At 38.2% G+C, this 14900-nt stretch overlaps 3 protein-coding genes across 9 annotated transcripts in view; 1 reads left to right on the top strand and 2 right to left on the bottom strand.

Annotated features, from left to right (window-relative positions):
• Nucleotides 1-2705: 2705 nt before the first annotated feature.
• LOC306824270 (C-C chemokine receptor type 8) lies at nucleotides 2706-6905 on the bottom strand. Its single transcript, XM_079344353.1, has 5 exons — nucleotides 6661-6905; nucleotides 5856-5947; nucleotides 4084-4232; nucleotides 3798-3970; nucleotides 2706-3658 (listed from the first exon to the last, which is right to left on the bottom strand). The coding sequence occupies exons 2-5, from the start codon at nucleotides 5858-5860 to the stop codon at nucleotides 2945-2947; spliced, it is 1041 nt and encodes a 346-aa protein (XP_079200479.1). The 5' UTR covers nucleotides 5861-5947; nucleotides 6661-6905; the 3' UTR covers nucleotides 2706-2944.
• A 354-nt stretch (nucleotides 6906-7259) lies between these two features.
• Nucleotides 7260-14070, bottom strand: LOC306823641 (C-C chemokine receptor type 1-like). Of its 5 annotated transcripts, none has more exons than XM_079343342.1 (5): nucleotides 13393-13478; nucleotides 12602-12728; nucleotides 11376-11470; nucleotides 9958-10119; nucleotides 7260-9010 (listed from the first exon to the last, which is right to left on the bottom strand). In XM_079343342.1, exons 3-5 carry the CDS (start codon nucleotides 11380-11382, stop codon nucleotides 8109-8111), a joined length of 1071 nt encoding a protein of 356 aa, XP_079199468.1. In that variant the 5' UTR covers nucleotides 11383-11470; nucleotides 12602-12728; nucleotides 13393-13478; the 3' UTR covers nucleotides 7260-8108. The 5 variants fall into 5 exon arrangements, with proteins under 5 accessions (XP_079199468.1, XP_079199469.1, XP_079199471.1 ...); XM_079343343.1 differs by lacking the exon at nucleotides 13393-13478 and adding an exon at nucleotides 13121-13199; XM_079343345.1 differs by lacking the exons at nucleotides 12602-12728; nucleotides 13393-13478 and adding an exon at nucleotides 13834-14070.
• cobl (cordon-bleu WH2 repeat protein) overlaps nucleotides 13478-14900 on the top strand; it is a 50980-nt gene continuing 49557 nt past the window's right edge. For all 3 annotated transcript variants that reach the window (XM_079343338.1, XM_079343339.1, XM_079343337.1), the window contains exon 1: nucleotides 13478-13600. In XM_079343338.1, coding sequence (XP_079199464.1) covers nucleotides 13572-13600 — 29 coding nt within the window. In that variant the 5' untranslated portion in view covers nucleotides 13478-13571. The remainder of the gene's footprint in view (nucleotides 13601-14900) is intronic.

Raw genomic sequence — 14900 nt, 5'->3', positions numbered from 1 at the left:
TGGCTATGTGTCACATTCAACAGGCTCGTGTTTGTTTTCTCCTCGGGGGACACCACACATGATGAGCGATCGGGCCAAAACAATCCAACATGTTGAATATCCCTGATTTGAGATCGGAGCAGTCCCGACATTCTTCCGACCAGACGAGAGCAGTCTGAACACACCACACACGGCAGGATGATTTTATAAGAGTGTTATGATGATCAGGGTGTCCTTAAGATTATCGGAAGGGAAGAATCAGGGCCAAAATCAGCGTAATTATCCTGCTGTGTGAACCAGGCTTTAGCTTGGCTGGTGTGCTTTTTCCCAGAACGGGACAAAGGTGGTATTCCAGACATAATTGATTACTTTGGCTCTGAGCTGCTTTTGAAATACGTTGAGATGCAGTCCACGGCCATAAATTACCATTCTCGTAATTGGTGTTGTCTTTAAAGATTCTCTGTCATGGTCAATTTAAGTTTTCACAGATCAAGAGATTTGTTTAGAATTCTTCAAGAAGTTTCATAATAGTTCCAAACTGGAGCTGGGCGAGAGGCAAAACAACAACAAAGTTAATTTCTCTCTTGAATTAGCTTTGATAGAATTGTATTCATTTTATCTCAGACATTCAATCCAACAACAAATTGATTAGTCGTGACAATAAAAAAGAAAGTATTTTGTTGTTGCAAAAAATATAGATTTCACTCTCTTTTGGTCCATGAATGCATCAATCCCCACGCAGACTGCTACTGTGTCTTACAGAAGAGGGTGTAATTATAATTCTGAGGAAAAAAAACAAGGTTTTCATCCAAATAAAAAGGAATCCTGCTTTTGACATGTTTACAGACTGATTCTTAATCTGATTAAATGGTACAAATAAAGGCACATTACTTACTTCATAAGCAATTACAACTTTTATATTCCAGGTCTTAGATCTTGTGAAGTTTAGAAAACAATCTTCTAGGTGTCAGAATAAAAAATCAGAACCTGAGGAAACTAATGAAGGTAGGTAGTAGGAAGTAATATGCAATATGTCCTCTCAATAGGCAAACCATTGCATACGTCTGATAGATCTGAACAGAGATACCACTTTAAATTAAAAGACTAAAATATGGCTTGTTCTATATGTAAGGGATTTTCAAAACATTGCTGGAATTTCCTGCCCTTCAAGCTAAACTTTCCAGATACAATCATGAAGAAGTGACTCATGCCTGAAAGGCTTCTGTGACAAACTTAAGTTTAGCCTTTGTTACTTGAAAGATCATCTCCAAATCTAAGAAAAAAACAAAGAACAGTGGTGACAATTACAATACTATTGGATTCAACTATACTCGATTATTCACCTCTACTGTACCTTATACACACTGTCAACTCACTAACACTGTTGGCCAACTTCTACTGCAAAGAGATCTCTGCAAAGAACATACTAAAAGTGTCACATTTTACCACACACATGCATGTTTTTGCACACAGACTTTTTTGGATCTGACCATTGCACAAAAAGTAGGAAATTTGTGTTTGGTAGATTATTTATTTGTTGTAACAATACTTCTTGGCCATAAATCTCATCGCAATGGTAAGCCTGTGCCCTGAATTTGTAAGGAACATGCATTTGTAGGATAAGCAGCAGAGCTCACTTTGTGGGTTGCGCCCATGAAAAACTTGAGAAATCTTCTTTGCCATTGCCAAAGAGCTTTTGGTGGAGGATGCAAAAAGTGTCATATTGCATCACATGAAGAAAACTTCCAGGCAAAGAAAAACATATTTTTCTCGTCTCAGGGCAAAATGAGGGTTGGATTCACGACCATTCAACACTACTACCATGTTTCTAATTATACAAAGCTTCATGCAAATGGGTGAAGTATCCCTTTAAGGTGCATCCCATTCTGCTGACTGCCTAAATGTCAACAGTGTTGCTGTATGCTTTAAACCACAGCTAAGCCTTGTCTAATAGCTGGACAAACACTAATCATATCGAGAATGAATCAATCCAGTCTTCACTCTGGTGGTATCAGGCATATAAGATATGTCACAAAACATAATTTTCATTGAGCTAATAGTAAAAAATAGAAACTTTACCTGTCTGTGTTCGTAAAAAGGTGATTATTCTGGACCAGGTGACTTTTAAAGTTGCAAGTGCCTCTGACTAGACCGGCAGGCAACCACAGCTGGAGGACTGCAGAGCTCTGTTGCAAGTTTTGGTTTTTAATATCAAGAAGGAAGTGATGATACATACATCGGTGCTGACTCTTTACTAAGAAGCACAGCTTTCAGCAAAGTTCAATTTTTGTGAAGGAAAATGTTCTGATGTTAAGCTTGTAATGAGTTCTGACTTTTTATGGATATATATGTTTTTTTAATTTGCTTGTTGAGTTCGATGCCCAGAATGATCACAAAAATGTATTTCTGTGGTCAGAGATCTGCTGTTGTAGTATGACTCGAGGATCCAAGCTTCCGAGAACGATTCCCCAGTGTACACCTCAACTCAAGTGTGGTGATTGAGTGGTCTTTGAAGGTGCTACTATTGTCAAATTTCACACTCTCTGTCTTACACACATAAACACCTGAACGCACGCACACACACACACACACACACACACACACACACACACACACACACACACATACTCACACACACGGATGCACGCTCATACGCACAGTTTTAAAAGCATAGATAAAAGATAATACACACCTTTAACATGACTAATAAAAGAGAATGGAAAGAATAAAGTTCAATTTGGTTTATTTTGCAACAAAAAAAAGACAGTTTTTAATGGGAAAAAAAGTAGACATCAAATGACATTTAAATACATGGTTTATACAATTGTATTAATTTAAAGTATAAAGCATTTTCTTTTCTTACTTGGAATATTCAGAAATTCATCACAGTTCTATTAAGCACACACACTCACACTTGCATGGCTTACCTTATTTGTTCCTAACAACTCAAGTAAAATTATCATTGCTAAAACTCTGATCTGACAGGTGTGTTGGATGTCTCTTTCTCTGTGGTGTCTCTGATGACTGATGTCCCTCCTCTCTGGTGACTCAATCCAAGGCACCTTGTTTGCACACAGCTCAGGGACTTTCTAAACTTCTCCCCTACGAAGGCATAAATTATTGGGTTGACACAGCAATGGCACAGAGCAATGATCTCAGCAAAGCCCACGGTTGTGTTGACACTTGTCGATTCTTCGCAGCTGTTGAGGATGTTGAATAGCTGCAGCGTCTGAAGGAAAACTGTGACATTGTAAGGGACCCAGCACACTATAAACAAACACACTATGACCAATATCAGCCTCACAGCTCTGTCCCTTTTGGAGTTCCTGGACTTGGACAGCACAACAAGGATTTTGACATAGCAGAAGATCATGACTGGGAGGCCCACAAAGAGGCCTACTGTGTTCTCGCTGAAGTTTCGCTGCAGCTTCCAGAAAAACTGCCACTCTTCTGGGTACAGTGGCTGGCACTGAGAGATGTTGTCGTCTTCATAGATTTCCAAGGAGGCAAACACCACCTGAGGGACTGCCATGAGAATAGAAAAAATCCAGATAGCGATGCTGGCGGTGATGCCGCAACGAAGTGTCCTGGCTCGCATGGCTGAAACTGCGTGGACGATGGCTAGGTAGCGATCCAAACTCATTAGGGTCACAAACATAGTCCCACTGTAGAAACCCAGCTGTTCAGAGGGTCAGAGGAAACACCAAGTCAGGACATGAAGTGACATTGTTGTTGGGTTTTGACCTCAATGGTCCCCATTAGTTGTTGTTTTGTGTTCTAAATAACTATCATGTATCCAAAAAAAAAAAACGCTCTACCTGATAAATTCCTGTCATCAGTTTGCATGAGGCAAGGTTCTTCGAGTTGTAGGCCCAGTGTGGCAGGGATAGAGCCAATATGAGGTCAGACAGAGAGAGACTGAGGAGGCATACATCAGTCATACTCTTCAGCTTTATGTACCGGAGGAGAACCCAGATAAGTGTGCTGTTGCCTGTGAAATCAATGGAACAATGGAGAAGCTGCTTAATCCTTGTAATGCAATGGTTCATGAAAAGTTTGAAAGAAGGTTACGTGTGTTCAAGATGCTGGTCTTTAAGGACATACCAAGCAGACCCAGACAAAACACAGAGTAGCAAAGAATCAGCCTGGCTCTGTCAGGAAACTCTGGAGAGGGATCCTGATCACAGCTGGTGGAGTTATAATCATATGGTTGGTCATAGTCCATTGACTCGTTCTGTGATAAGTTCATACTGCTGTGGAAAGAACAGAATATGGAGTCATACCAACATATTGCAAAATAGTTATAAATCAGACACAGTTATGTCATGCATCGTAAAATTCTGTCATCAAGGGGAAGGGTCAAAATGCAGCTATTGCTTACAGAAAGGACGAGTTGAGTGATTAGGTGAGATCTTGATAAACAAAATGTCAATAGCTTATAACTGTAAGCAGGCAGGTAGGTACTTAATGGAAGTTGTAAAATATGCAATCGAGGCTTTAAAGGTTTGATAGATAGGGAGCTAAACTCTAGAAAAATCTGGAATTTCATTCTCTTGTTTAACAACAAGCACACAAATGTGCAACACTAGCTTTAAGGCTGGTTCACACGGCCGGATTTTAAAATTGTCTGCCGATTTCCCAAACTTTAGAGACCACACACATGGCGATAAATAATCGGAGGTTGTACAGTTTTGGTCGTACAGTGTGTGGTGTGCGGCCACACGACACACGAACCGATTTCACTCGCGAAAGTCCCCCGATCTGACGGGAAATCTCGCAAAACCTCTCGAGATCAAACGTGATTCCAGAGTCAACAAACGGACGAAGAGGATGTAATAGGGATCGTTTGTGCTGTTTTTATCTGAAAAACCCGTTTTAAAAGAGGCGTCGGTCAAAGGAGTGGAGACAACGGGAGCATGAACTGTACTTGCTACATGTTGATATGGAGGTGAGTAGTTGTTTTGCTCCCGGTGTTTTCGCTACTACATCACCTCGCTTTCTGATTGGCTATGTGTCACATTCAACAGGCTCGTGTTTGTTTTCTCCTCGGGGGACACCACACATGATGAGAGATCGGGCCAAAACAATCCAACATGTTGAATATCCCCGATTTGAGATCGGAGCAGTCCCGACATTCTTCCGACCAGACGAGAGCAGTCTGAACACACCACACACGGCAGGATGATTTTATAAGTGTTATGATGATCAGGGTGTCCTTAAGATTATCGGAAGGGAAGAATCAGGGCCAAAATCAGCGTAATTATCCTGCTGTGTGAACCAGGCTTTAGCTTGGCTGGTGTGCTTTTTCCCAGAACGGGACAAAGGTGGTATTCCAGACATAATTGATTACTTTGGCTCTGAGCTGCTTTTGAAATACGTTGAGATGCAGTCCACGGCCATAAATTACCATTCTCGTAATTGGTGTTGTCTTTAAAGATTCTCTGTCATGGTCAATTTAAGTTTTCACAGATCAAGAGATTTGTTTAGAATTCTTCAAGAAGTTTCATAATAGTTCCAAACTGGAGCTGGGCGAGAGGCAAAACAACAACAAAGTTAATTTCTCTCTTGAATTAGCTTTGATAGAATTGTATTCATTTTATCTCAGACATTCAATCCAACAACAAATTGATTAGTCGTGACAATAAAAAAGAAAGTATTTTGTTGTTGCAAAAAATATAGATTTCACTCTCTTTTGGTCCATGAATGCATCAATCCCCACGCAGACTGCTACTGTGTCTTACAGAAGAGGGTGTAATTATAATTCTGAGGAAAAAAAACAAGGTTTTCATCCAAATAAAAAGGAATCCTGCTTTTGACATGTTTACAGACTGATTCTTAATCTGATTAAATGGTACAAATAAAGGCACATTACTTACTTCATAAGCAATTACAACTTTTATATTCCAGGTCTTAGATCTTGTGAAGTTTAGAAAACAATCTTCTAGGTGTCAGAATAAAAAATCAGAACCTGAGGAAACTAATGAAGGTAGGTAGTAGGAAGTAATATGCAATATGTCCTCTCAATAGGCAAACCATTGCATACGTCTGATAGATCTGAACAGAGATACCACTTTAAATTAAAAGACTAAAATATGGCTTGTTCTATATGTAAGGGATTTTCAAAACATTGCTGGAATTTCCTGCCCTTCAAGCTAAACTTTCCAGATACAATCATGAAGAAGTGACTCATGCCTGAAAGGCTTCTGTGACAAACTTAAGTTTAGCCTTTGTTACTTGAAAGATCATCTCCAAATCTAAGGGAAAAAAATAACAGTGGTGACAATTACAATACTATTGGATTGCCTTCATTGCCTTTCTCTCTCCTAGTGTACTGTGATGTCATTGGTGAAAAACAACATGCAACAAGCATCAGTGGTCTCAATGCAGATATCTGACACCCATCCGCTTTTAATATCACAAACTTCCTTCTCGGCTCTCTACAATCAAAAAGATGTGATCTACATCAAACCACATCTCAAACCTTCTTCTCTCACTATCATTATCTGCAGAACCACCTGCTCGACACCACTACAGACCCTCACTTCCTGTGGCTGACACACACACAAACACATGCAAACACACTCACACCCACCCACCACACAATGTATAGCTAGGATGAAAGAGAGACAGATCTAGTAAAACAGCATGAAAAACATTGAAATTGTGAATAAAACGGGTTACCTCATTGTCTTCTAAATCACTGCTCTTCAGTTGCACCAAACTTGTATGTCATTTTGTCAGCTTCCTTGCTCACCTTAGTCTCAAATCCTTTTGAAGGGATCATTTCTGGTAAGGTGAACTTTGCGTTTTGTTGTTTCCTCCGCCTTGTGTTAAAACTGTGCAGAGGTGAGGGTGCGTTTTCTGAGAAATGTTCATTTATGTGTGAACGTGGCAGGAAATGAGCGCTAAGGGGAATTGCATCTTAATGAGGAACATTTCTATTTGTCTGTGTACGCTTTAAACGCACTGTTGAGTGATGTGACTTTTCAAAAACAATTTTCAGTTCATCAGTAATAAAACAGCACAAGTTAATTCAAGAAAATGTTGAAAAAAATAAAGTGAATTTTTAAAGAAACTAATAGCTCTTACATATATTCTCCTTGTCATGGTAATAACACTACATTAAAAATAATCCTCCTTATTTTATTGGTGAATATTTCAAAGTCTATTTTAGGAATATTTTCAGGAATTGAGAATGTGTGTGTTACGCTATGGATTTTGTGATGCTGGTTGAGACAAATGTTTGACAACATCATAATTTTGGTACAAGAAACAAGAGGGAGATATTAAAACTTTAATAACCTCTATGGGCATATTACACCACTTTAAAAAAAAATACAGCCACAAACTAGTCAAGTACAACAACAGTAGCAGTTGGTTACAGAGGATTTAATTTTATATGTATCATGTATGTTGGTAGAAATATATATGCCCACAAATAAAATTCCGTAAGAAAATAATGAAAATATGTAAAATATTTTACACATATACAAACGTGAGTTATAAACCAGAATTGAGAACAAATTCAAGATTCAAATGCAAGATAAATGACAAGACACAGCCCTTCAGCTGAACTCATCATTAAAGTTTTCCATTATGTATTATTTTTTCCGTTTTTAAAAAAAAAAAACTCCATCTTGCAGCCTTGTCACAAAATGTGCGAAAAAGAACGGAAACAAAGTAAGACAGTTAAGCTAACTTTGTGGTTGGAGCCTGAAACATATTCAAAAGACATTTTTCTTCACATTAAGAAGCATTTCCTCCATTGTCAGCAGGAACAGAAGGGGTATATAGCACTACGACAAATTAAATCACACTTTATAATGAAATATTCAAAATGAAAATAAATCCAAATAGTTAATATTTTCATGAAAGATCTCCAATTAAGAAGAGAAGTAGCTAAAACAAATCCTGATACGAGAGGATAAGCTACCCAAACAAACAGGAGAGCCTGTCAAACAGGAGGGTGCTTCTTTAAAACATCTAATGGAGGAGGAGTCTTCTGTCACTGTTAGTAACAGAAGCTGTTTATCCTCTGCTGGACGGGACATTTAAAACAATAATTTGAGGAACATTTAAGGATATACCCACTTCTTCAGGCACCACTACTCCACTGGGTCCACCCCTTTTTACTTAATCAAAGTGGAGGTGACCTCAGATGACCTTGACATGGCTGAGCTTTTCCTGAATGAGCTATCAGTATTATCTCTGGTGTAGGACAGGGGAATCCAGGGCACACACTTTCTCAAGAACTGCAGGACCCGTCTCATGAACTTCTGCCCGACAAAGGCGTAAATGAAGGGATTCAGGCAGCAGTGAGTGTAGGCAAATGCCTCTGTTATTGTTACTGCTAGCCTTAAATTTTTTTCCAGATTGCACACATCACCTGGCAGTTTGGACTTCAGAACAGTCAGGAATAAAGAAATGTTATACGGAGCCCAGAATATGAAGAAGACAACCACGATGGAGAGGATGAGCTTAACCACACGGTGCTTCTTCTTGCTCTTCATCTTCATCAGTATGGGGATAATCCTGGAATAGCAAACTACCAACACCAACATGGGGATCAAAAGACCCAGTATGTTGGACGTGAAAATGTTATAATGTTTCCAAATGTCGCTCTGTGGATTGAAGTAACAACTCAACGCCTGCGAATCATTTGCTCTTGTGAAAATAAAAACAGGCAGAGAAATGCTCAAACTCAGCAACCACACGACCACACTCAGAGTGATACCTGCCCTCAGAGTACGATATCCAGCCACTTTATGAGCGTATAAAATCACCATATAGCGGTCGATCGTCATGACAACCATGAAGAAGATGCTGCAGTAGAAGCCAGTGTTGTGTGAGCCAGAGGCAAACTGACACATAAAGTCCCCGAAGATCCACTGACCAACCATGGCGTAGTGAGAGTACAAAGGCAGCGTAAGGACGAAGAGGAGGTCAGAGAGGGCCAGGTTGAAGAGACAGATGTCTGTCAGGTTGATCTGGTTGTGGTGCTTCATGAGGACACACACCACCAGGCCATTACCTGTGAAGAGAGGGGGGTAAAAACATTTTAGTGTACATCTTTTATATGTGAAAGAAATGCACTTAAGGGGTAATTTTGGGTTAGTTTCTTTTTCAACTTTAACCTTTATTGATTACAGCTGAAAACTTGTAATACTTGGTGCTTGATTGGTCGTGGCCTGTTGAGCCATTTAATGTATGCAAATAAAGGTTGTCGTGATTCCAACTTTTTCCATGCCATTTTAGTAAACATCAAACAATGTTGATACTTGTTTTAATACCACAGCAAGAAAAAGATAAGTCATTGGCACCCAATAATTTCTTGTTTTTAATTACTAAAAATTGCAGGAAAACTCCTGCACCATATCTGAATAGCACACATAGTATAGGTTTCTGGCCTGTTTACTATATGCACAGGTGGATTGATGGTGAATCTATTTAGAGCTTATTTGCACGACTTGTGTAAAAACCACAGGAGAAAGTAGTCAAAGAGACAAGATGTAGATGGTGCAGTGCAAGTCAACTCTTCTTTTACTGTCTTGACAAAATCTTATGATTTTAACTATTCAACCGACTTGATGACTATGAAATCTTCTTGGTTCTCTCACACATAAGATACAGTAATAAACAATTCTATAGGTACAATTGCCTCTTTTTAGGACTATAATTTTTAGTATGTATATTTTAATATACTTTTTATTAACTATTTCATAACTACTTTATGTGTGCTGTTGCAAATTATTGTACACACACACACACACACACACACACACACACACACACACACACACACACACACACACACTCACACACACTCAAACCCACACTCTCACACTCACACACACACACACACACACACACACACACACACACACACACACACACTCACACCCACACTCTCACACTCACACTCACACCCACACTCTCACACTCACACTCACACACTCACACTCACACTCAAATACTTACCTATAAAGCCAAGGATGAAGACCAAACTGTAGATTATGGGCAGAAATACCTTCCCAAAAGCCCACAAATCATCAAAGTCACAAGGAGCAGAGTCATCGTTTCCATAAGTATAATAGTCAGAATAATCGACCGTTGGGTTGGTGGTTGTGTTTTCGCCGTAACCTGCAGACAGAGTTTTTATTTCACATTTACATTACATCAAATCGGGCCTGCAGCTTACATGCAATTTTTTACACAGAATAAACAATCAGGTTATATCAGAAGAAAGGTAAGTGGAGATAAAATATTTCTATTTAAGGCTGAAGCATCGGTGTAAAGTTATAAATGTACAGACAGTAGAAATAATAAAGGTTCATCATTCCTGCTCTGTGTCAATGTATGGTGCACTTAATGTCAATTGATAATGCAGGTTGTGGTGCCACCTGCTGGTCTGCTATGGAGACACATCAACAAGTTTAAAGAGTTTTATAAGTTTGGGGGAAAAAATTGGTATGCGATGCGAGATGTGAGTTTAAGGTTTTCTCCTAAAATTAAACAAACAAGCAAACAAACACACAAAAATAGAATTCAAACAAACTAAATACATTCATTAAAAGATAGATGTTTTCATTCTTAACTTTCAATTAAAAGTTACTTTTCAAGTTGTTGTTTCTTTTAGTTTGCAGTTTTAATGTTGTTTTAACTACACAAGCAACAGTTTTAATTCTTTTGAAGAGAGTGCTCTCGTTGTCACGCAGTCTCTATTAACGCTTTACATGACGTCATACGCTGTCTTTACTTAGTCGATCCTGATGCAGACACGTATGACAGGAGGTTACATCCATCTAAATGTCCCAGATTACTTTCTACAGATCCACTTCCATTCAAACATTATCAGATGGAGAATTATTCATACAACCTTGAGTTGAAACACTGTTGAGGAATATATGCATTCAAAGACAATTAAATGTATACAGTTACTAAATGAACAAAAGTAACAGTGTATTGTTGTTTCATGCAGATTAAATTTACAAATGCCCTCTGACTCTACTAATATTATGTAGCTTATTAAAAAAAGATACATTACTCAATTACCGTTTGGACTTTTTAGCTTTTTTTCCCCCTGTGCTTTATTCATATTTGATTCTGATAAAAAGGTGTTATTGCTTGTTCTTGACTCTCATAACCAAGCAATATTTTGTTCTCTTTTCATCATCAGAAAAATAACATTATTTCAGAATTAACAACAAAAATTTACAATGATCTAAATAAGGTTCCAAAGAGATGATGCATGTTGTGCGCCCCAGCGTTGGGATGTAAATTCAAAATGTCTTATACCTCAGGTTAAAAAAATGCACAGACACAAATCAATAATACACTAAACGTTTTGCAAAGACAGAAAAAAAAAAAAAGTTTTACAGTTTTTAAAATACATTTACCTGCCATCGTTGTCTCTTTGTTGCTTTTAGAAGCTGTACCTCAGGGTTCCTTTCTTCTATGTTCGGGTCTTTTTGCTTGTGATAAACTGACTGTCCTTCAATAAAGAGAGTAAGAAAACAACAGAGAGAGAAGTGCATGTGTTAGTTTCCTGTACATCCCCTAAGTGTGACTGCAAGATCCTTATCAGCTGCAAAAATTCACAGATGGTTTTAGTTCACAGAAAACAAAACACGTGGTGACAAAAACATCTTTATACTTACATAGTAACAGCAGGTTTTATTTAAAGGCTAGACTTTATTAGATCCAGATTTCAAATCAAGAGTATTTCACAACACGTTACCATTATCTAATCAGAGTACAAATTATGGCTCACTTTTGCTGTGTGAGGGGGCCTTTTTTATTTTTAATAATCTGAGTAATACTAGTAATAAAATCATACTTCAGTAGGCCTATCCATTGTATATCAAATTGTTATTTTTAAGGAAAAAGCAAAAACCTACCAAATAGCCTACCGTCTATATGTGATTATAAAGTGTCGGAATATATTCTGAATAACTGTTTGACGAGACCTGTAGTATTTGATTTTATCTTGTCAGACTTTCTTCTTTATCTTTTTCTTCTGAATGAAAGGGGAATGCTTTTAGTACTGTAGATAGATAGATAGATAGATAGATAGATAGATAGATAGATAGATAGATACTTTATTGATCCCGAGGGAAATTCAAGGTTTTTTTTGTTTGTTTTTTTAGATTAAAAAAAATTGTATTAGAAAAGGCTAGTAGCAGAAGTAGTAGTATTATGCTATTGTGCTTATTGTTATGGTATTTTTCCCCCCTAATTTTTATTGTATTATTTCTAATCGCGCTTGTTTAGTGTCGAGGGCGTTGTGGTCTATGAGTGACATCTTGTGGTGGAGAAACATAGTGCTAATTTACGTGCGCTGTGAGCACAAAGCATGCCGGGAAACACATACCGGGAGAAAAGGTTTGAATTCTGCTTCGTGAATTTCAATGAGGCATTGTGCATAGAGCTTTTGTTAGAAATTAAACTTGTTTAGCCATTGTGTGTTTAAAGGTAAGGCTACCAATATCAGGAATAACTATGATTTATTTTTTCAAAGTAAAAAAAAAAAGTCCACATCACCAACGATATAAGAAAACTAACAGTCAGAATATAATGTCTCCTCGATTTCATGAATTTTACTTTGTTTATTTCTGAAGCTTACTTTTAAAGACATTTCGTGTCTGTGTATTTACGTTGCACATATTAGTTTGTTTGCCGTCGCTCTCCAGCTGGCTCTCAGTGAATACTCAATGAGGATGATTGACATGAGATCTGCTGACGAAGGCGGGCTGGAGAAAGATTCATCAAGTTAGACAGACACCTCAGCTAGGGGACCAGGAAGTCTGTAGCACTGCCTTCAAAATATAAGTCTTGCAATTTCTAGAAACGGTTACGACAGTTAAACCCTACACGTGTACGCATTTAGCAATGCATACTAAATTATAACATATCATTATGCCGTATTCAGCTTTCTGAACCTTATTTGTCTATTAACCTGTTATCCATATAATGCACTTTTCATCCAATCTATATGGATGTATTGAAGTGGCACATTAATATTTGATGAAGATAAAGAAAGCATGAGGAAAGAATAGTTAAGAAGGTAATACTATAGGTCCTGTTCATTCTGTTCTCTTATTTTGAAAAGCCACAAGGACAGCTCTATTATCAATTATGTTACCTTGACAACGCTAGCGGAAAAGTCTGCCGTGGGATACGAAGCAGCATTACATCCAGTGGATTTGACAAGTTGTCAGTGAGAATGACTCAGTTAGACCGCTTTGACTGAAGTAAGTTGGACTTTAAAATATCGGAGGTTTAACGATTCTCCTTGTCTTAGTTTATTTAACCCGAGCGGACACTTATCGCGGTGTTTATGTTTCAGGTCACATAAACTTGTCATCTGTGCGCACTCACTTGTTGGACCTGTACGAATAAATAAAGTTTACTTACCTTTTAACAACCGGGTTATCGTTGAGATATACTCGAAAATTCGACTCCAGTCAAGTAATTTTAAAATGTTGATGTGCAGGTGACTTCATAATGGATATTCATCGAGTCTAAGAGACGGAGACGGAGGATTTTCGGACCCTTGTTCAGCTGAAATCAAACATCGTCTGTTAATCACTGCAATGACTGATTCATCAAAACCGCCTTCAGGGTAAGTTATTCAAACTCAAACACGTTTTTATTGAAGGATCAAAACTTGCATATATATTTTTGTGCGATTCTTTAAATTCACCTGGTCAAACACTGATGGGCTCGGCCAATAAACGCACTGCGCATTTGTTGTGTCAACAAAAGACACAATGAAGAAATTCTCTTCAATTTATCCCTGGTAGTATTCTATTTGATCAAATATGGCTGCTTTACTTCCAGAAAAGGCATGCCTACCTAATTATGTGGCTGTGTGTCATTAAACAGGTTTTCCGTGATACCAGTAGCCTAAATTGGTCAATGGAGCGATAACACTGAAAGCAGGCTACCTTGTGGAGAGCCTCCACAGCAACAATTAGCCCATAGTCTGCAGAGAAAACACCGGATCAGCCTGCTCTCCATTCATCCCCTCTAACAGACAACTAGGCCTGTGTGAACAATACAAGATCAAGACATGTAGTTAATTTCTAGTTTAGAAAAAAACAACTTTGCTGTTATTGTTTTATGCTTGGGCGTGGCTCGGATTATTATTATTATTATTATTATTATAGTTATAGTTAAACGTGACACCTGTCCTGTGCTCTCTGTGCTGTGGCTCCAGGGGACACAATGGGCTACAGGTATGACGTTTTTACATTGATCCTACAATGCAGTTTTAGTACAAACTATGACATCAGTTGATCCCATCATGAGACACCAAAAAAAATCAGCCCTGAGTTTAAAACAACTGTTCAAGTAGAACTAGGCAGATTTTTATTTTTATTTTTTTTTCCAGATGTCACTGTGACACAGAAGCATATGAGTGTGTTATCCTAAATTTGATTACTCATCTGTTGATTTTGAATAATGGCCGCGCTGATGGACGATTGCACTAGCCGTCAGTGTTCTCAGTTTATAACAATGCTTCCACAAAGGACAGTGACTTGGAGTAATGTAGGTGTTTTTTTTTTTCTTTTGAGCAAAAATAGATAACATAAATGGAGTTATGAGTGTGAGTGGCTCATGACCACGTGCAATCCAGCAACAGTATGATTATGTGCTACATGGATGGTAATAGATTTGTTTTAAAAAGCTAAAAGTTGCCAGCTTCATCCATTATTAAGTCATTCATTATGAGGTTGTTGTTACTTAGAGCTGGGATTTCCTTTTTGTTTTTCAACTTTTAGTCAGTAGGAGCCTCTAAACGACTTTGTGTGTGATGTAGGTGTGTGGTGAAGGCTCAGCAGAAGTGAGATCTTCATGGGCCACAGGGGTGCGTGCATTGAATGATCGCTCTGATCTTTAAGCAGAACATTTCAAACACA

Source organism: Symphodus melops, assembly GCF_947650265.1.
Source record: "Symphodus melops genome assembly, chromosome: 5".
In the NCBI taxonomy this organism is placed as follows: Eukaryota; Metazoa; Chordata; class Actinopteri; order Labriformes; family Labridae; genus Symphodus; species Symphodus melops.
Note: the sequence above shows the minus strand (reverse complement) of the source record. Positions and strands in the feature narration are given on the sequence as shown.